Below are 22,182 nucleotides of genomic sequence, written 5' to 3' on the forward strand. Positions count from 1 at the left end.
ATTCTACTTTCTATGACTTTCATTAATACTCTAGGTTCCTCATATAAATGAACTTGTACAATATTTGTCTTTTTGTGATTGGCTTATTTCACTTAGCATAATGTTATCAAGATTCGTCCATGTTGTAGGGTTTATGTCAGAATTTTCTTCCTTTTCAAGGCTGAATAATACTTAATTGTAAGTGTACAGTCGTGTGCTGCATAACGATGTTTCAGTCAATGACTGACAGCATATATAGTGGTCTCTTAAGATTATGATGGAGTTGAATTTCTTGTAAGAAATGGAAGGATATGTGGTTCGGGAGGAATTTTTTTTTACTTGGACAGGAGCAGTATCTGTGGGGCTTGGCAATAGATTTCCTCTCATTCACAACACCTCGATTTGAAATGCATAGATTATATCCCAATCAGTCAGCCTCTGACCTGTTTCAGCACAGAGGACCCTGTTGCCCCAGTGCTACATATTCAGAGGGTGCTACAGCCCTCCCACTTCTAGTGTGATAGTCTTCAGAGGACATTGTTGTAAATACTTTGTTGAGGACCTAAGATCTTGTACAAGGACCCAGGTCCACAGGAGCTACCTTAACAAGTAGAGGTAGACCTTGTTTTATTGTGCTTCACTTTATTGTACTTCACGAATGTTGCATTTTTTTGCAAATTGAAGGCAAGGCCCTCCATTGGAGAAAAGATTATAACTGGCTTTATTGCAATGGTCTGAGGTATGCCAATAGTGAGTACCACTGCCACTTTAGTAAAGCTTTCTGTGGTAGTGTTCCTGTACTTTGGAACTGTTTTCAGGCTGTAATGCTGTAAAGCAAATATAAGTTTAATTTCTTGTCAGTTCAGTGCCAGAGAGCACTCTTTGTGCCAGATAGGGTCAATGGTAACAAAAACAAATTTCCAAGTTCAAAATATTGAGTCCTTGGTTTTATGCCCTCTCCATGTTAAACACCCCCTTTTTCTTTTTCTTTTTTTTTATGAGTACCATATAGTCCCTTAATCTGACCACTGCTCCTACATGCAATAGCCAAAACCACATTGCCATGACAATCCCCTATGTTCCTTTATCTCTCTGTCTTGATTTCTTATTCCTATTGATCTCAGGCCACCTTTCATTCCCTCCTGACAGTCACTATTGTGGTGATCTGTGCTTTAAACCCAGCCAGTTTCCCCTCGATATTTCCAGTCATTCCAGCCTACATCTCTGATCATGGAGCAGCATTGACAGCTTTGATGTTCTATTTCTGACTCTATTAAGAAAGAAGCAGGAGGAGGGCTTTTGGGACAATGTTTATAAAGTCTATCTATAGTAATGCACAGCAATGTCCCAGACCTTCACTTTCACTCACTGACTCACCCAGAGCAACTTCCAGTCCTGCAAGCTCCATACATTTTTATTTTTATACCATATTTTTAGTGTACTTTTTCTACATTTAGATCTGTTTAGATACACAAATACCACTGTGTTATGGTTGTCTATAGTATTTAGTACAGTAGCATGCTGTACCAGATTTTGTGTAATGTAGGAGCAATAGGCTATATTACATAGCCTAGGTATGTAGTGGACTTTAACATCTAGATTTGTGTCAGTGCACTCTATCATGTTTGTACAACAAAATCACCCAACAACGCATTTTTCAGAATATATCCCCATTGTTAAGTGATTGTGACTGTACATCATATTTTGCCTTTGCGTTCATCCACTAACGAACATTTGGGTTGCTTCCACCTTTTGGCTATTGTTAATAATGCTGCTATGAACATGGGCACACAAATATCTCCGCTAGACCTGCTTTTAGTTTTGGGGTACATACTAGAAGTGAAATTGCTGTATCATATGGTAATTCTATTTTTAATTTTGTGAAGAACCATTACACTGTTTAACATAGCAGCTGCACTATTTTACATTCCCATCAACAGTGCATAGCAGTTCCCTTTTCTCTACATCCTCACCAAAACTTATTTTTGGGGAGTTTTTATTTGTTTGTTTGCTTGTTTTGTAGATATTGTAATTAGTGTGAATGGTGAGAGTGGACATCCGAGTCTTGCTCCTGATCTGAGAAGAAAAGCTTTCGACCTTTCACCATTGAATAGGATGTTAGCTATGTACTTATCTTGTATGGCCATTGTATTGTGATACATTCTTTCTGTACCTAATTTGTTAAGAGTTTTTATTATGAACAGATGTTGAATTTTGTCAGATGTTGTTTTTTGTGTCTGTTGAGATGATAATATGATTTTTCCACTTTCATTTCATTAATGTGATGTATCACACTGATTATGGATATTGAACCATGCTTGCACCATATATATAAATCCCACTTGATGATGGAGAATGATCCTTTTGATGTGCTGCTGAGTTTGGTTTGCTAAGATTTTATTGAGAATTTTTACATCTATATTCATCAGGGATATTGGCCTATAATTTTCTTTTCTGATAGTGTCCTTTTTTGCCTTTGGTATCAGGGTAATGCTGGCTTTGTAAAATTAGTTTGAGTGTTCCTCCTTTTTGATATTTTTTGGAACAGAGTGAGAAGGACTTACATTAATTCTGTTTTAAATGTTTGGTAAAATTCACCAATGAAGCCATCTGTTCCTGGACTTTTCTTGATTGAGACATTTTGATTACTGATTCAACCTCCTTACTAGTAATTAGTCTGTTCAGCCTTTCTATTTCTTCTTGACTGAGTCTTGATAATTTGTATGGTTCTAAGATTTTTTCCCATTTTTTCTAGGTTGTCCAGTTTGTTGGCATGTAGTGCTTCATACTAGCCTTTTATGATTCTTTGTATTTCTGGGGTTCAGTTGAAATATCTCCTTTTTCATTTATAATTTTGTTGATTTTAGTCCTCTCTTCTTTTCCTTGGTGAGTCTAGTGAAAGGTGTCAATTTTATCTTTTCAAAGAACCAACTAATAGTTTGGATAATTTTTTCTGTTTTTTTTTTTAATTTCTTTTATTTCTGCTCTGATCTTTATTATTTCCTTCCTTCTATTAGCTTCAGCTCAGTTTGTTCTTTATTTGGGCTCTTTCTTCTCAATGTGGGTGTTTATTGCTATGAATTTCCCTCTTAGAACTGCTTTTGCTGCATATGTTTTGGTATGTTATGTCTCCATTTTTTGTCTCAGGGTAAATTTTTTGTCTTTTAATTTCTTTTTGATGCATCATTGTTCAGGAGGTAGGTTTTTCATTACTGATCCATTCTCCTTACTAATTATGGGTCTGTTCATATTTTCTGTTTCTTTGGGATTCAGTCTTGGTAGGTTTTGCATTTCTAGGAATTTATTTCATTTAGGTCATCTAATTTTTTGACATACAATTATCGATAGTACTCTCTTATCCTTTTTATTTCTGTAGAATTGATAATTGTCTCCCTTTTGTTTCTAATTTTATTTGAGTCTTCCATTTAATAAGTCTATCTAAAGGTTTAAATTTGTTCGCCTTTTTGAAGAACCAAATTTTTGTTTCGACTTTCTCTGTTATCTTTTAATTAGTTATTTATTTAAATTACTATAAACTCATGGATGTTTGTTTAATTCTTTGAATTAATAACCCAATACTACCATTATGTATTGTGTTGCTCAAATTCTCCCAGATTTGACCATTGGAAGCCCCTTCAAGTTGACTTCTGTATCCTTATAACATATCCCCATTATTTTTTGAGCTTTTCTTTTCAGACACCATAGGATGTTCTAGGCTCATCTTTAAATAGTATTTTTAAATGTTTTAAAACATTAAAATTTTGAATTAATTTTTGCATTTTGAATATTTTTTTTGCTTTTCTTAGGTATGAAGATACATGGGCTGCACTTCACAGAAGAGCCAAGGAATGTGCGAGTGCTGGAGAGGTAAAGAATTATTGGTTATGCCCTGACTGGTTTGGCTCAGTGGATAGAGCGTTGGCCTGTGGACTCAAGGGTCCCAGGTTCAATTCCGGTCAAGGACATGTACCTTGGTTGCGGGCACATCCCCAGTAGGAGGTGTGCAGGAGGCAGCTGATCGATGTTTCTCTCTCATCGATGTTTCTAACTCTCTATCCCTCTCCCTTCCTCTTTGTAAACAATCAATAAATATATAGACAAAAAAGAATTATTGGTTAATTTTGTACTTGTGGGATATGCTAGTTTTTAAAAAATTAAATTTATATTAAAATGTTTTTCAGGTTATCTGAAATTGAATTTAGCAATTATGAAACTCGATATAAAGCACATTTTCATAATATCTCAGTCAGGTAGTTTAATTAGGTTTAGAGAGTTTGACTTTTATTCTCAAGTCACAAGTAAATACTTGTTTCATCGAGGTATTTGAGTCTAATGTCTTTGCATATGTAAATTACAGTGTGTAATTTCTTTTTACCCATTATTTAAGAATTTCTTATTATTTGGACAAAAGCTTAACTTTGCTCAAGCTACCTAAAATCACTAATTTGCTTAGCAAATAAATATAAAATTTCAGGGGTGTCAGCCTTAATTCACTTAGAAGATCAAATTCTCTAGCACTATGCATAGAGTATGTAATGAATATATGTGACTTATAATTAAAATTATTTGGTGCATGTACTTAGAGCTTTAGCCAAGATCAAATACTCTGTGCTATTAATGTCAATCAAACTTACTTCTTTCTAAAGACACTTTTGTGATTCTGATGTTAAATTAATTTAGACTGACTTTCTTTACCATTTACCTACATTAGTGAAACTGTAATAGTTATATAGAACAGAATAATACATATGAAATTTAGTCATTAGTGTTTCTTTGAGAAATTACTGAAAAGTGGGGGGCGGGGGTGGATTAGGATTTTGGCCATAAGGTAGATTAGGTACTTTGAAAGTCTTCTGGTTATAAAACACTTAAATGCTAGATAGATTAAAAGCATTTTTTAAATGCCTTATGCCAGCGTGGGCAAACTACAGCCCTCGGGCCGAATCCGGCCCGTTTGAAATGAATAAAACTAAAAAAAAAAAGACCATACCCTTTTATGTAATGATGTTTACTTTGAATTTATATTAGTTCACACAAACACTCCATCCATGCTTTTGTTCCGGCCCTCTGGTCCAGTTTAAGAACCCATTGTGGCCCTCGAGTCAAAAAGTTTGCCCACCCCTGCCTTAAGCTCACAAAAATTAAGGGAGATTCTAACGTGCCAAAAACAAATGAAAAAGGAAATAAAATCAGAGTGGCTAAAAACAAAACAAAACCATGGAAGCTGTGGTCAGATACTAAAACAAAAGCTTTAGAGATATATGGGAATAGGAGACTTACAGCGCTTCTCAACCAGTGGGTCGCGAACAATGAAAATACATCCTGCATATCAGATATTTACATTACGATTCATAACAGTAGCAAAATTACAGTTATGAAGTAGCAACGAAAATAATTTTATGGTTGGGGGTCACCACAACATGAGGAACTGTATTAAAGGGTCGCGGCATTAGGAAGGTTGAGAACCACTGGGGAGGAACTGAACCTGACTCCTGCCTAAAGCTCTTAGATCTTTGAAGTGGCTACATCCCTCAGTGAAAGTTGTGCTAGGAAAAAGAAAAGCTTCCTGTTGGCAAAAGGAGACAACAGGGATGAAATCTGTCTGTCTGTATGACAACTTTGAATAAACGTAGTCTCCTTTTTGGATTTGTTACCAGGGTCTTGACCTCACATGAGTGTGGGGCTCTAATGTATACGTCCTGCACGATCGTGGAACCACTACATTAATAAATGAAAGGGCCACAGGTGACTGTGCTTCTTGACACCCATCAGATACAAACACAAATTCTACATGGATGAAACTTGTAAACCTAAAAGGTTCCTACAGGTTAATTTCTCACCACCACCTCCACAAAAAAATTAGCAAACACACTAATATATTACCAAAAGTTTGAGAGTCACTAGAACCAGAGTAAGATTTAGACCTACAAAGAAGTTTTCTATCAACAGATGCCCAATAAAGGAATTTCTAAAGAATGTATTTCAGGATAAATTAAAATAATTTTGGAAGATAGGTCTGAGATATAGGAAGGATTAAGGAGGAAGAAAACGGTAGACCAAAGATAAATCTAAACAGACAATAATTTATATCTATATCTATCTTTATATCTATATCTATACCTATATCTATATATCTATATCTATATCTCTCTCTATATATATATATCAGTTATCTAATTGGTGGGATTAAAAAAGATAGAACAAAAGTACTGGATAACAATAGAATGTAATCCAGAAGGCAGGTTATCAGAGTTAAAGGACCTAAAGTCCTTGTACTATTTATGGAGTATGTATTAATATTGACTAACCTCAGATTTTAAAGTTAAATATGGAGGGCAGAATTTTATTTTATTTTATTTTTTTTAAATTAAATCTTTATTGTTCAGATTATTACATTTGTTCCTCTTTTTTCCCCCCATAACTCCCCTCCTTCCAGCTCCCACCCCACCCTCCGCCCTCACTCCTCACCCACTGTCCTCATCCATAGGTGCACGATTTTTGTCCAGTCTCTTCCCACATCTCCCACACCCCTTTCCCCCCAAGAATAGTCAGTCCATTCCCTTTCTATGTCCCTGATTCTATTATAATCACCAGTTCATTCTGTACATCAGGTTATTTATTCACTTGATTCTTAGATTCATTTGTTGATAGATGCATATTTGTTGTTCATAATTTGTATCTTTACCTTTTTTCTTCTTCTTCCTCTTCTTAAAGGATACCTTTCAGCATTTCATATAATACTGGTTTGGTGGTGATGAACTCCTTTAGCTTTTCCTTATCTGTGAAGCTCTTTATCTGACCTTCAATTCTGAATGATAGCTTTGCTGGATAAAGTAATCTTGGTTGTAGGTTCTTGCTATTCATCACTTTGAATATTTCTTGCCACTCCCTTCTGGCCTGCAAAGTTTCTGTTGAGAAATCAGCTGACAGTCGTATGGGTATTCCCTTGTAGGTAACTGATTTTCTTTCTCTTGCTGCTTTTAAGATTCTCTCTTTGTCTTTTGCTCTTGGCATTTTAATTATGATGTGTCTTGGTGTGGTCCTCTTTGGATTCCTTTTGTTTGGGGTTCTCTGCGCTTCCTGGACTTGGAAGTCTATTTCTTTCACCAGGTGGGGGAAGTTTTCTGTCATTATTTCTTCAAATAGGTTTTCAATATCTTGCTCTCTCTCATCTTCTGGTACCCCTATAATTCTGATGTTGGTACGTTTGAAGCTGTCCCAGAGGCTCCTTACACTATCTTCATATTTTCGGGTTCTTTTTTCATTTTGCTTTTCCAGTTGGGTATTTCTCACTTCTTTGCATTTCAAATCTTTGACTTGATTCTTGCGCTCCTCTGGTCTGCTGTTGGGAGTCTATATAATATTCTTTATTTCAGTCAGTGTATGCTTACGTTCTAGATGGTCCTTTATCACACCATCGAGGGTCTCATTAGATTTCCTGTACATCTCATCAAGTTTATCGACAGACTCTAGAAGCCTCTTGAGAGACCTCAAAAGTGTGGTTCTGAACTCAATATCCTCCCTTGATAGTTTTGTCCTGTTTCTTTGTCTCTGCATTTTTTACGCTTTCTTGGTGTACCCCCTAGTGGTCTTTGTGCGCAGTCTTGTTCTAGTTGAGCCTTGATTGTTGTAGTTAATACTAGAGGGATTTGACCACCAGGCCGCCTGGCTGTGAGAATCAGCTATGTCTGCCGGGAAAACTTCTGTCTTCTGGAGAGGTGCTAATCTAGCCTTTGCCTGAGGCTATCCGGCAAATGCCTCTGTGCAGGACTTGGGCGGGGCGGGTCCCACGGGATCAACAGGGCGGAGGAGGGAGCAGTTATGGCTGCTCTCAGTCCGTCCCCAGGGGCTCTGCCTCTCTGTCCCAGCAACCGCTGCAAACCTCGGAGGGACCGTAGCCAGACAGTCCTGCTTCTCCCATTTGAGTCTGGGTCCCTAGAGACTCGCCCGGATCTGGAGCTCAGAGTCTGAGGCTCCCTCCGGATTGAAACAGACAACCGCGCCCTCAGCCACCAGCCCGCGCCGCGCACTCCGCACCTTAGTATTTTACTTCAGCACTGCGCCTCCTCTGATTCTCGGTTCCTCCTAGTTGTAGAACTTCCACTCAGCCAGCCTTCCTGTGGTTCTGGATGATGTCCGTTCCATCTTTTAGTTGTATTTTTGAAGTGGTTGTTCGAGGCAGCAAACTCCGGCGTTAACCTATGCCGCCATCTTGGAAAAACCGAGGGCAGAATTTTAAGGTTAATTTGTGAAGAACAGAAATAGCATCATCTCTCACTTAACTTTAATCAATTTCTGAAAATCAGATGGTTTGTGCAAACACTAACCAGGAACCTATTTCTTATATTCTAATTTTGGAAAGTTACAATATGTTACATGTCAACCCCAAACCCTCAACCAACTTTCTAAAGTATATTTAAAACAAGCAATATGTCTATGTCTATACATGGGTGGCTAGCAATCTGTTAAGATGTAAAATGCTTAAAACATAGTTTTCTGATTACCGAACTTTTGATATAGTTATTAATAAACAGTTGTTTGTGTGCAGTTGTGTGGCCTCTCAACACTAGCAACATGCAAGGCACTTGTCTCCTTTATGGATGTACTCCTCAAACTGTCTTGTGATTATCATATTCTAACAATTGTATTTTAAATGTAATTTCAGAATCTTCTCATAATTGTTTTAAAATGTGTATCTTGCTTAAATATAAAATTTTACTATATAAATGTTAAGCAAATCTTTGTATTGATTGTTATATGTCTTGTGAATACTGAATGAAAAACAAAAGGCATTCTGCCTAGGACGCATTCTGCAGTGCTTGCCTATATTGACAGACAAATTCAGCAAAGCATAAAAAACAAAATATACCACGTTCATTCCAGGATCAAGAGGTTGGTTTGAGCCCAGCTGGTGTGACTCATAGTTGAGTGTTGACCTATAAACCAGGAAGTCACAGTTCAATTCCTGGTCAGGGCACATGCCCAGGTTGCGGGCTTGATCCTCAGTGTGGAGTGTGCAGGAGGCAGCCAATCAATGATTCTTTCTCATCATTGATGTTTCTGTCTCTCTTTCCCTCATCCTTTCTCTCTGAAATCAGTAAAAATTTAAAAGAAGAGGTTGGTTTGACATTAGAAAGCCTTTTAAATGTAATTGAACACATTAAAGGAGAAAAATATATGATCATCAGATGCAGAAAATATGTTCAGTAAAATTAGGTATCTACTCAGTAAAACATTTAGCAAGGTTTTAATAGAAGATAATGTCTTTGTACTGCTGTCTACCAAAACCTGCAGTTTTTGACTTGCCATATATTGATCTCATATTTAATCATTTTGCTAAATCTACTTATTCTTATAATTTGTGTCTGGGGGTGGGAATTCTTTTGTGCAGATGGTAGGTTTTGTTTCTTCCTTTCTAATCTTTACAACTTTCATTTCTTCTTGTCTTTTTACACTGGGGAGAATCTCCAGTATATTGTTGGATAAAAGTAGTTAAAGACCTTGATTTAAATTCTTCTACATCTGTGTTTTATTTTGAATGCTGGTCAATTTTAACTGAAGATTTTTTTATTATGGCTGCCCTGTTCTGTCATAGGGAAAATAAAATCACTAATATTCTGAAATCAGCAAAAAATGTTGTTTACCTTTAAAAATACACACTTGAGCTTGGCTAACATGGCTCAGTGGTTGAGTGTCTACCTATGAACCAGGAGATCACGGTTTGATTCCTGGTCAGGGTTGCCCAGGTTGCTGGCTCAATCCCCAGTGTGGGGCATATAGGAGGCAGCCAATGAAAGATTTTCTCTCATCATTGATGTTTCTATCTCTCTCTCCCTCTTCCTCTCTGAAATCAATTTTTAAAAAGATTTAAAAAATAAAAATAAGTAAAATAAATAAAAATTAAAAAAGACCTTGATTCCATTATACTTTAAATGTAAATAGAAAACTATACATATTTTAGAAAATAGAAGAGCTTTAAGACCTCAGGATAGAAAAAGATTTCTTAAGGCATAAAAAGCACCAACCATAAAAACAAATATTGATAATTTTTATCAAAGCTTCTATTAAACAAAATCATTAAAATATTAAGCAATTCATGAAACATAGTACAGGTGTTCAGAAAATGTGAACAACCCCTACAAACCAATAAAAACAGGACAGTAACCCAACAGAAAAGCAAGCAGTAGGACCTGGCATTTTATAGAAGAAAAAATATGGGAGTGGCCAATAAACATGAGAATGTATTCAAATTTTATTAATAATCAAGGAAATACAAATTAAAACCACAAATTTACACTCCTTAGATTATCAAAATTTTAAGCCTTGAGTTTTCTGGGAAGATAGTTATTATTTGCAGAAGATAGTTTTGTTTCTTCCCTTGGAAGAAACATGATGAGGAACAACTTGAACTAGGGAGTGTAAATCCATTGGCACAATCACATTAGAAAAAAATGAGTTGGCAATAAGTGGAAGCTAAAATGGCACATATCTTTCAAACAATTTCCCTTCCTAGGGTTATTTTAAGAGTATTGTGTCCCAAGCTTCCCCCTGATAATATTGGTATGGCACACATTTTCTCTGGTAATGTTGGTATGATATCATCTATTTACTATCCTATATAATAAAAGTCTAATATGCTGTATCCAGTCATCCGTTCAACCAAAGCGTAATATGCTAATGATATGCTAAGGCTGTTCAGTCACTCACTATATGACATGTACTGACCACCAGGGGGCAGACAGTTAACCTGTTGACCAGTCACTATGATGTGTACTGACCATCAGGGGGCAGTCGACCGGTCAACCAGTTGCTATGACGTGCACTAACCACCAGGGGGCAGACACTCCGACTAGTAGGTTAGCTTGGTGCTGGGGTCTGGCTGATTGGGACTGAGCGAGACAGGCCGGACATACCCTGGAACCCTCCTGCGGTCCCTCCCCAGTTGACCAACCTTCCGCATCCCTCCCCGGCCTCTATCATGCACCCATGGGGTCCTTTGGCCTGGCCTGCACCCTCTCGCAATCTGGGACTCCTCGGGGGATGTTGGAGAGCTGGTTTCAGCCCAATCCCGTAGGCCAAGCCAAGGGACCCCACTGGTGCATGAATTCGTGCACTGGGCCTCTAGTCTATATATATAAAAAGCTAATATGCAAATGTCCCCTCAGGAGTTCGACTGGGAGACTGGGAGTTCAATCACTCGCTATGACATGTGTTGACCACCAGGGGGGCAGTGCAGAACATGGCTGGCAACCAGTGGCAGCGGTGGGGTGCGCTGCATGGGTGGTGAGGGAAGGAGGAGGTTGGGAGGCAGGGAACCTGATTGGCCTTGATCACAGGCCAGGCCTAGGGACCCTACTCATGCACGATTTTTGTGCACTGGACCTCTAGTGTAGTATAAAGATGAGGCTACTCGAAGTCAGCAATGATTTGGCTGGGGGGAGTTTAACTACCCCAAGTCCTGTCAAGCCACTCTGGGAGATAAGAGCAATAACTTAGACACATCTCTGACTCACATGTGAAACTTGCTTGTGTGCACCAGGAGATTTGTATAAGAATGTTGTAGCAGGTTCTGTTGAAACTTTAGATAGTCCCTAAGTCCATCTACAGCAAGCATGTCAAACTTGTGGCCAGTAGGCTGCATGCCTCGTTTATTCTGATCTACAGAATAAATTATATTATTTATAAAAATCAAATACCATACAGCAGTGAACATTAATAAACTACTATCCCTACATTTATCAGTGTGGATGAATCCCACAAACAACATGCATTTAAGACTATATCCTGTAGAGGATCTTTAACAAAAATTATTATTTTGATTGAAAGAAGTATTTCATAATAAAATAAATACAGGAGAAAGAAATTTCTATAAGACCTATTGTTGGATTTATGCTATTTGGGGAAATTTTTTCATAGTTGAGTACTTGGTTATTTTAAGATCCACATCTAATCAAAAGTGCCTCTATTACTCTCCAGAAATGTATTACTCAACTTTAAAAATGAAAAAATTTTAAAGCCCTCTGATGTATTGTTGAGATGTATGCAAATATTTAAAATGTATAACTTTATTTTTTAAAATTTATCTTTATTGTAGAGAGTATTACAGATGTCCCCCTTGTTTTCCCTATTGACCCCTTCTGCCCTGCCTCTGCCTCTCTCTAAGGCCTTAAAAAATGTATAGCTTAAATATGTATAGTGTTAAGCCTGTCATGTATTTATTTTGTCAGACCATGCTCAAAAGTCTTTGGTGGTCTTTAACCTGTTTGACCCTACCAGGGCAAATATACTTAAGAGCAATTCAATCCTGTTTGACAACTTATTTTATTCTCATCTGATTTAAAGCTAAACCTTACTATATAGTCTTGAAATTTAGGGCAATATTTTAGAAGACAAATAGCTGTGGTCAATGGTAACTTTATTGTCTAAGCTTTTTCTACAATTTTTTTTTCAAGTTCTTTGACGTTTTTTTCTCCCTTTAGCAGTATATAAATGAATATATAGTTAATATTGACTTAGGGGTTAGACTCTGAGGGCAACTTTTTAAAGTTAGTCTTACAATACATTATTTGCTTGTAATTTCTATTGTGAAATATTTGCTTGCCTTCAAATTAAACTCTTAAGAATCATTTTTTGTTTAATAATTTGATGTGTAAGCTGGTTAAGTTGGACATGCTTCACTCTTCCAGCATGGATCTGCTCTGCCTGTGATAAAAGGTGACCTGACTGGGTGTTAGAAATCCTAGTTTCTGCATGAATACATGTTGGCCTTGGGCACATAAGTTAGTCTCTCTGTTTTAGTTTCCTCCTCTATGAAATTAGTTTCCACCACTTACCCTGCTTACCAAACAAAGTAGTATGGAAATCATATGAACTAATATATCCCCCACACTCTGAACTGTCAAGATTTGTACACAGTAAGGTCCTGTTGTTAGCCATTTTGTAAATCATTGGTGTTCCCTGCTTTTTTTTTTAATCTAACTTCAGTGTCTGCCAGAAGGAATTTTGGAATGAAGCACTATGGGTTTATCTTCCTCCTTAAACTTGATTTCCTGGTGTTGAATCTGGGTTTATTCAGAAATATGGACCAAGTAAAAACATTGGCCTTCTGGAGGTAGCTCATTTCTTATCATTTAGTAAAGTTTAAGTACAGTTTTGCAGAACGCTTTCTTTTTGCTAGTTTTTCACTTTTCTTCTTCCTTTTTAAACCTATATAGTACAGTCCCCAGAACATTGATTTAAGGTTATGAACTTAAAGTGTCAAAATCCCTGGGATTGAGTCTAGTTCCACTGTGGCCCTTGGGAAAGTGATTTAGCTTCATTATGCTTCAGTTTCTTCATTTATAAAATGAAGGTGGTAGTAATGCTTAGTATACAAGGTTGTTATGTGGTTTAAATGAGATAATACATGTAAATTGCTTAGTACAGGACCTGGAACATAGAAAATGCTCAGAATGTTTTAGTATCTGTGTATATAAAACCCTAATATGCAAATCGACCTAACAGCAGAACGACCAGTCTCTGTGGTGTGCACTGACCACAAGGGGGCAGACACTCAACACAGGAGCTGCCCCCAGCCCACAGGCCCCAACTGGTGGTAGCGGCAGGGCGTGGGGCTGGCAAGCAGACAACACCAGGCCAGCCAAGGCAGGTGCAAGCAGGGTCCCCTGATTGCCCCACTGGTTGCCCCGCAGGTCAGTCCTGATCGCCGGCCAGGCCTAGGGACCCTACCCATGCACTAATTTTGTGCACTGGGCCTCTAGTTATTACATAATTATTAATAATGATGATTTCTGAAAAGCTATTCAACCTTCCACTCTTTTAAATGAAAGCAACATTTTAGTGTATTTTCATATATTCTTTTCATAAACACTTCTTATATTTTATGTTTAGGATATAACTTTCAATTTTGTGGAAGGACTGAACTAGACTGTAGTTAAGTTTAATATTTAAATGTTGCATTTTAATTTTCAGTAAGAAATGGCTAATATCTAAAAATTGTTTATTCTAGGTTTTTCAAGCTATTAACCTAATTAACCAGAGTAACTAAGATTAATAGCCTTTCTTTTTTCTTTTTCTTTTTTTTTTTTTTGAGAAGGGAAGGAAAAGGGAGAGAGAGAGAAACATCAATGGGTTGCCTCCTGTATGCCTCCCAATGGAGGATCAAACCCCAACCTAGGTATGTGCCCTGACTGAGAATCAAACCCGCAACCTTTTGGTGTACTGCAACACTCCAACCAACTGAACCACCCGGCCAGGGTAATTTCACAGGCTTTTTAAAAGGTATTCCATGAACCAGGAAAAATATATTATTTATCCTCAAGTCAACCTTGTGATACAGGATTTTTTTTTCAGAGTTTAATACTGAAGCTAAGAGAGTTTGTGAGACTTGCTATGAGAATATAAGCACTAAAGAGGGCAGGATTTTTTTTCTTGTTTTATTCACCATTGTATTTCTAGTGCATAAAACAATGCTTGGCAGATAGTAGATGGTCTGTAGAAGTTTGTTGACTATTTTATTTAAGTTTTTGTTGTTGTTGATTTTATAGAGGGGGGAACATTATCATTTCACTTATTTATGCATTTATTGGTTGATTCTTGTACGTGCCCTGTTCAGGGGTCAAACTTGCAACCTTGGTGTATCTAACCAATTGTACTACCCACCCAGGGCTTGTTGACTATTTTAAATAAATTTTATGAACACAGATCCTTGTTTCAAGCCTTAGTTTCCTGATGATGGTTACATTACAGCTTGCCTATGAAGACTGTTTGGCATTTTTTTTTTTTATTGCTCAGTATTTTTAAAACTACTCTTAGGGATCATTTAAAAACTGGTAGACAATAGACATTTTAAAAATATTTTTATTGATTTCAGAGATAGGAAGTGGGAAAGAGTTAGAAACACCAATGAGAGAGAAACATTGATTGGCTGCCTCCTGCACTCCCCCTACTAGGGATTGAGCCTGCAACCCAGGGATGTGCCCAGACTGGGAATCTAACCTGTGACCTCCTGATGCATGGGATGATGTTCAACCTACTGAGCCGGGCCAATAAGCATTTTAAATATACAACATTTATGAGAATGCCACTTGAATAAAGCGTGGTGTCACCTTTCCAGCTCAGTTGAGGCTTTAGGTGAGAGATGATGTGGTTATTCTTTCAGTGTGGGTTGAAAAACAGGGGGGAGGTATGAGAACTAGGGATAGAGTGAGAAAACTAGGCAGCTTTCTGACCTCTTTATTGTAGCTTAGTTCTCTACTTCAATGTTGTGAATTTCCTACATTATTAAAATGTAGAAACAAACAATGTAGTTCAATATACAAATAATTTCACATCTTATTTTGTTATTTTTATTCCTCTAAAGCTCTTTCTTTAGAGATATTCAGTAAGAATCAGTTGTGTTCATGTTTCAACTTATGAAGACTCTTACTTAATCTTGGGACATGTAAATTATCTTTTTTTAAAACTGTAACTTAACTGTGAACCCTGATTTACATATAAAATTCAAATGCATTTTTTTGTTAGACAGTGAATTTTGCCATCTTTGTATTATATTTCTGTGTGGGTATCTTTCACAATCCTTTCTTATCATTGGTGATGTTTTCAAAAGATGACCTCTCCTTGCTCCTTCTAAATCTTATTTTAAGCTCTTTCCCCTACCACTGTGTTAAGAGCAAAACATAATTGTCTGGGAGAAACTGATGTCTGTCATTTTCTTCACATCTTCAGGAAAAGAAATTAGAATTATTTTAGACTAGTCTAGTATTGCACCACCCTGCTATTACCCTAATATTTTACATCTGAATTACTTCTTTGTTAACATAAATCCTTCTTTTCTTTTTCTGGAATTGATCAGTTGCCTCAATAATTTCTTCATATAAAAGTACCATTTACCTTATGCAATCTGTTCCTGTTAACACTCCGGTGTGGGGTGAATTTCCCGCCAAAATATAAGCTGGCGCGGGCAATTATTTAGGTTTCCCGCGCAAAATCAGGGATTTTTATGATACCTATTACCCCAATGGGTATGAAACGGTTCGCATACGCAGGTAGGTATCTTTGTGAACGGCAAACAAACAAATATTTGGTAATACGCAGTTACAATCGGCCCGAGTTTACACGTTTCCCGCACTCCACCGCAAATCTATGAACCGAGTTAAGATGGCTCCCGCGGAGTACGCGCAATTCACGCGAGCCGACTTAACTCGTTTCCCCCACTCCAAGTGTTAAATATAAATGGAATCTGTATATTCTAAATGGAATCTGTATATTTTAAATGCATTTCTGTAAAGAATTCCTTTTGTAAAAAGCAAATAATTACCTAGCAATTATGTTTTGAGTTGTTTTTGTTTGTTTTCTTTTCAGTCGTTAGTGGTAGTTTTTTGTTTTATTTTTCTAGATTTGGATTTTCAAATTCGGGGTTTACTTAAAAAAGGGTATACTTAGAAGTGATGTCTAAGGTCATTTCTGAACTTTGTCTTCTCTGGATTAAGATTCACTGAGACAAGCAGTGATTTGAGGTTTTCTATACTGAATATTAAATTGGTTGTTTTCTTAGAAAGAAAACAACTTCAGTCTTCTTTCTAGTGTCCTGTGACTTACAGTCAGTAGAGGGGTTTTTAAAGACAACATCAACCAACTCTCATTATGATGACTATAATTTCTTTGTGCTTAAAATCTGGTTTTACTTTACCCTTCCTCTTTTGTGTTGCAGCTGGTGGATAGCGAGGTGGTTATGCTTTCAGCACACTGGGAAAAAAAGAAGACAAGCTTAATAGAGTTACAGGAGCAGCTTCAGCAGCTTCCAGGTTTAATAGCAGATTTAGAATCCATGACAGCAAATCTGAGTAAGTTTCATGTTCATATCTGTACATTACCTTTAGGAATGAAAATAATTTGGACTGGACTTGGTATAATTTCAAAGCTTTCTAAGAGTACATTAAATTCTTGGTTAACAAAAAATTTTTAGAAAGTGGTATGTTCTAGTTAATTTCATATTCTGATTGAGGATTAGACAGAAAATGATTTAAAGTGTAGAAATGATTTCTAAAATATACATCAATAACTTTTTCTGGCTCAGTTCAGCTCAGGAAACACAATTATAATTTTTTTCTCTCTTAAAGTGACAGGGTTATCTTTGTGACATTAGCTCTCTGTTTAAAGTATAAGTGTGGCCGAAACCAGTTTGGCTCCGTGGATAGAGCGTCGGCCTGCGGACTGAAGGGTCCCGGGTTCGATTCCGGTCAAGGGCATGTACCTGGGTTGCGGGCACATCCCCAGTGGGAGATGTGCAGGAGGCAGCTAATCGATGTTTCTCTCTCATCGATGTTTCTAGCTCTCTATCTCTCTCCCTTCCTCTCTGTAAAAAATCAATAAAATATATTTTTTAAAAAAAGTATAAGTATGGCAAATAAAAGGGATTAGGGTGACTTTGTCCTGACTATGGTATATACTCTGGTAGTTGTTGCTTTTAAATTTAGGTCTGCTTAGAGCGTCATGTCTTGCAGTATGCTTTTTTTCTCTTCAAACAGAAAAGAGATCAAATAAAGCCACTTACCAGAGGGTATCTGTTTGACTAAATTTGTACCTTGTGGAAGTTTATGTTTTTTTTTGTGTTTTTTTTTTTTATTGCAATGAATTTTGCTGATATTCTTTATTTCTTGAGCTTATATTTAGAAAATTAACTTTTATGTTTGACAATGCTACACCTAGGATAATATTATGTCTTAATAATTTCTAACCAAGCTTGAGGTCTTAGTCAAGTAAGGGTTAGGAGCTGTCTGCAGAGGAGATAACGTTTTGAGCTAATAATCTGATCAGAACCAGCAGCTGCTTGGTTTCCACAATAGAATATCCAGCCGGCTATATAGAGATGTAGACACTGTAAGCAGGCTATGCTAAGGCTTGCAGCAACCATTTGTGACCAGGTGGTGGCTGTTGTCTAACAGAAATAGATAGCGTTTCTGAGTAGGTGGTGTGGTTATACAATTTTGGGGTTATAAAAGCGGAAATTCCTTCAGCACCTGAAGTGTCTCATGCTGAGCATTAGAGTGATCCCAGCCTTGCAGACGCCAGCACAGATTAAAGAATATCTTTGTCTGTCTGCCAGGGAGTGACAGCTGAAAATTCTAGCACCCTCTTAAAGGGCCAACACACAAAATTCCCTGTAGAGCAGCGGTTCTCAACCTGTGGGTCGCGACCCCTTTGACGGTCGAACGACCCTTTCACAGGGGTCGCCTAAGACCATCCTGCATATCAGATATTTACATTATGATTCATAACAGTAGCAACATTACAGTTATGAAGTAGCAACGAAAATAATTTTATGGTTGGGTCACAACATGAGGAACTGTATTTAAAGGGCCAGAAGGTTGAGAACCACTGCTGTAGAGTCACCCACCTTGTGCTCCGGCAGAGGGAGGGTGAAGTGGACTGGAGCTGTGAGAGCAGAAGACAGGACTGGAGACTTGGGGGATAGAGCTCAGAAGACAGACACCTCAAGTTTCCTGGGCTGAGTCATTCCCTCATGCAGCGGAGGACATCTTTCCCACATAGACATTTGCCTTGCCTGAGGGGAAGACAGTCAACACAACCTATTGGAAAACACCTTGCCCTGAGGCCATTTAAGAGATTAAAAATAACAATTAGCCTTCAGGCAGAAGCAACTGCCCCACACTGTTGGAAAAAAAATTCTCACCACACCTGAGGAGGATTGCCTGGGGGGCAATTCAAGTTGGGAACCTTATCAGTCAGAGGCCTTCTCTGGAGGCTTTGAGTCTTTGCCTGATCTAATTAGTCAGAAACAACCTTTAACACTGTCCTGCACTAGAGATTGAGAGGTATAGAGGATCTACCTAATACATAGTCACAAACCCAAACAGACAGCCAAAATGAGGAGACAAAGAAACAATCCCCAAATGAAAGAACTAGAGAATTCTCCAGAAGAAGAGATAAATGAAGCAGAGATAAGAAATTTATCTGAAACAGTGTTCAGAGTAATGATGTAAAGATACTCAACAGCATGAAAAAAGATATAGTAACTATGAAAAAAGGACAGTTTGAAATAAAGAATGACATAGCACAAATAAAGAACACATTGAAAGGAATACACAGCAGATTAGGGGGCGCTGAGGATCGAATCAGTGAATGAGAAGAGAGAGTTGAAAATATCACTCAATCAGAGAACCAAAGAGAAAAAAACAATTAAAAAGTAGGAGGACAGCTTAAGGGAGCTGTGGGAAATGTGAAACATAACAATATTAGAATAGCAGGTGTGGCAGAAGAGGCAGAAAGAGAGAAAGGAATAGAGAACGTGTTTGAAGAAATAACGGCAGAAAACGTCCCTAACCTGGTAAAGGAAAAAGTCACACAAGTTCAGGAGGCACAGAGAACCCCAAGCAAGAAGAACCCAAACAGGCCAATGCCCAGACACACCATAATTAAAATGCCAAAAATTAAAGACAAAGAATCTTAAAGGCAGCAAGAGAAAAGAAAACTGTTACCTACAAAGGAGTTCCCATAAGGCTGACATCTGATTTCTCATCAGAAACTCTACAGGCTAGAAGGCAAAGGCATGAAGTACTCAAGGTAATGGAAAGCAAAGATCCGAGACCAAGATTACTATATCCAGCAAGACTATTATTCAAAATAGATGGTCAAGTAAAGAGCTTCCCAGACAAAAAACAGGCTAAAGGAGTACATCACCACCAAGCCAGCATTACAAGAAATGTTAAAGGGGCTGCTGTAATGAGAAGAAACAGAGAGAGAAACCTAGCTATATAGAATTAAAATGGCAATAAATAAGTACCTATCAATAATAACCTGATCAGGTCTTACGGGTAAGAAGATAAGAATACTCTAACATCTCTTCCTGTTTTTCAGTATCATCCCCCCTTTTTTATTTTAAAGCAAAACAAAAATGATTTACAAAACAATTAGCAAATCCTAAAACAGGTGTTTGTTTTTTTCTCTGTGAATAAAGTTACCTGGATGATATTTGGAATGCTGTTGCTCATAACAGTAGCTAATATTATAACACTGTATGTCACAGATTGTTAGGTGCTTTACTCCTCCTATGAACCCTACAAAATTAGTTGTATTACCCCCACACACACACTTTACAGATAAGGAAAGTAAGGCTTGGCAAGGCTGTGATTTTCTCTGGGTCACATACAGTGTGGATCCAGGATCCCAACTACAGTGATAAGTCCCATTGGGGGATGAGGCAGTTAGGATGACAGCTGTCAGTAGACCTTGGGAAGTGTATTCACAAAGCCCTGGCTGTTAAAATTTTTTTCTGGTGTCAGTTATTTGTTATTTCTGAAGGGGGGTTATGGAAAAAATATCCTGGGATTTAGGAGAAATGTGAAATAACTGTAATTTCCCTCTGCATTTTTGCCTTCTCATGGGTATAGGCATGATCCTTTTCAAGCTTTTGATAACTAACTGATGGAAAAATAGCTTCCAAGATACTTTGCATTTTCTTTTCAGCCACTTTCTTTTAGATTATTTATGTTCCTGCATCTCTTTGCATTGCTTGCTTTTCATTGGTTGTATATTTCTTTGCAGAGATATTCTTCTATGATAATTTCCCCTCTTTTTTTTTTTTTTTTTGGCCAACTTAGAGTAAATTCTGTTTAGAGATGTACTTGATACCACTCTGTTGATTCAATGCATTTGCCACTCTTCTAATTATTATCAGTTAATTCTGCTTAGGAAATGCGGTTTATACACATCTTTTTTAACACTTGGAGTGGGGGAAACGAGTTAAGTCGGCTCGCGTGAATTGCGCGTACTCCGCGGGAGCCATCTTAACTCGGTTCATATAGATTTGCGGTGGAGTGCGGGAAACGTGTAAACTCGGGCCGATTGTAACTGCGTATTACCAAATATTTGTTTGTTTGCCGTTCACAAAGATACCTACCTGCGTATGCGAACCGTTTCATACCCATTGGGGTAATAGGTATCATAAAAATCCCTGATTTTGCGCGGGAAACCTAAATAATTGCCCGCGCCATCTTATATTTTGGCGGGAAATTCACCCCACACCGGAGTGTTAAAATAGAAATTACTGTATTTTCATTCTCAATTAGGATTCTAATAACCTGAAAAAAGTTTTATAGTTAGTGATATATGACCTTCCTCTTTAGAAACTGCATCATGGCTTCTTAAATGAATGGGGTGGGCTTCCCAAATGCTCACTTGAATTTGTTAATCTGAGGATTTCTATTTTTGTAAATCTGAGGACTTCGACCACCAATGGCAAATTAAAGCTAAAAGATTATGATAATTACTTCCAAATAATTTAAATTATATCTTTTTTTCTAACCCGTGTCTAACCCATCTAGAGCTCTTTTTGGAGAGTTAATTCAGTTTTCTTAGAAGATACCTCTAAAATCTAGATGGTTGGCTTCTATATTTATTGCCAATCTGAAAACATTAGCATTTGAAATACATGCTATCTCTGTGTTTTAATCTATTGCTGTTATTTGCCTGATATTTCTTTTTAGTAATGAATGACTGATTGTAGAAGATAGCAGCAAGTCAGAACTGGAGTTCAAGAGGCCTAGTATTTGTTGACCTACAATAAGCTCATAAAGAGATGTTTTGGAAATGTGACTTTTAGATAAGCAACTTAAGCTTATTGGAATTAGTGCTGATATTCTTTACAGGAAGAAAATATTTTGAAGCCAAATTTGTTGGGGTAAGTTCTATAAACATATACCTATCTATCTACACTAATAAAAGAGAAAGATGCAAATTGACCATACCTTCGCGACACCCACAGGCAATCAGCAGTGAGTATGCAAATTAACCCAACAAAGATGGTGGGTTAATTTGCATATGCAGGCACCGAGCGGCTGGGGGCAGGGTGGGACGCTTGTGTCATCACCATGGCAATGATGCAGGCATTCCGCACCACCCCAGCTGCTCAGGGCCTTTGGGTAGCGTGGGAAGGCAGAAAGGCGGCTCCAGGCCCGAATGAAGGCAGAAAGGCAGCTCCGGGCCTGAGCGAAGGCAGTGCTGGCAGCCAGGGGAAGGAAGGCCCATTCTTGTACAAATCTTCCTGCATCAGGCCTCTAGTCCTATCTAATAATAGACAAACATGGTAATTGACCGTACCTTTTTTACGCCTCCCATTGGCTAATCAGTGTGATATGCAAATTAACCACCAACAAAGATGGTGGCTAATTTGCATACTGCAGG

General features: G+C 37.7%; 1 protein-coding gene across 1 annotated transcript in view; it reads left to right on the forward strand.

Moving 5' to 3' along the window:
• DTNBP1 (dystrobrevin binding protein 1) overlaps positions 1-22,182 on the forward strand; it is a 163,804-nt gene that overhangs the window by 23,278 nt on the left and 118,344 nt on the right. Inside the window, exons 4-5 of the mRNA XM_070405700.1 lie at positions 3,786-3,846; positions 16,691-16,823. Coding sequence (XP_070261801.1) covers positions 3,786-3,846; positions 16,691-16,823 — 194 coding nt within the window. The remainder of the gene's footprint in view (positions 1-3,785; positions 3,847-16,690; positions 16,824-22,182) is intronic.

This window comes from Myotis yumanensis, unplaced genomic scaffold (genome assembly GCF_028538775.1).
Source record: "Myotis yumanensis isolate MYYU_CA2020_CCGP unplaced genomic scaffold, mMyoYum1.0.hap1 SCAF_2, whole genome shotgun sequence".
Classification (NCBI taxonomy): domain Eukaryota; kingdom Metazoa; phylum Chordata; class Mammalia; order Chiroptera; family Vespertilionidae; genus Myotis; species Myotis yumanensis.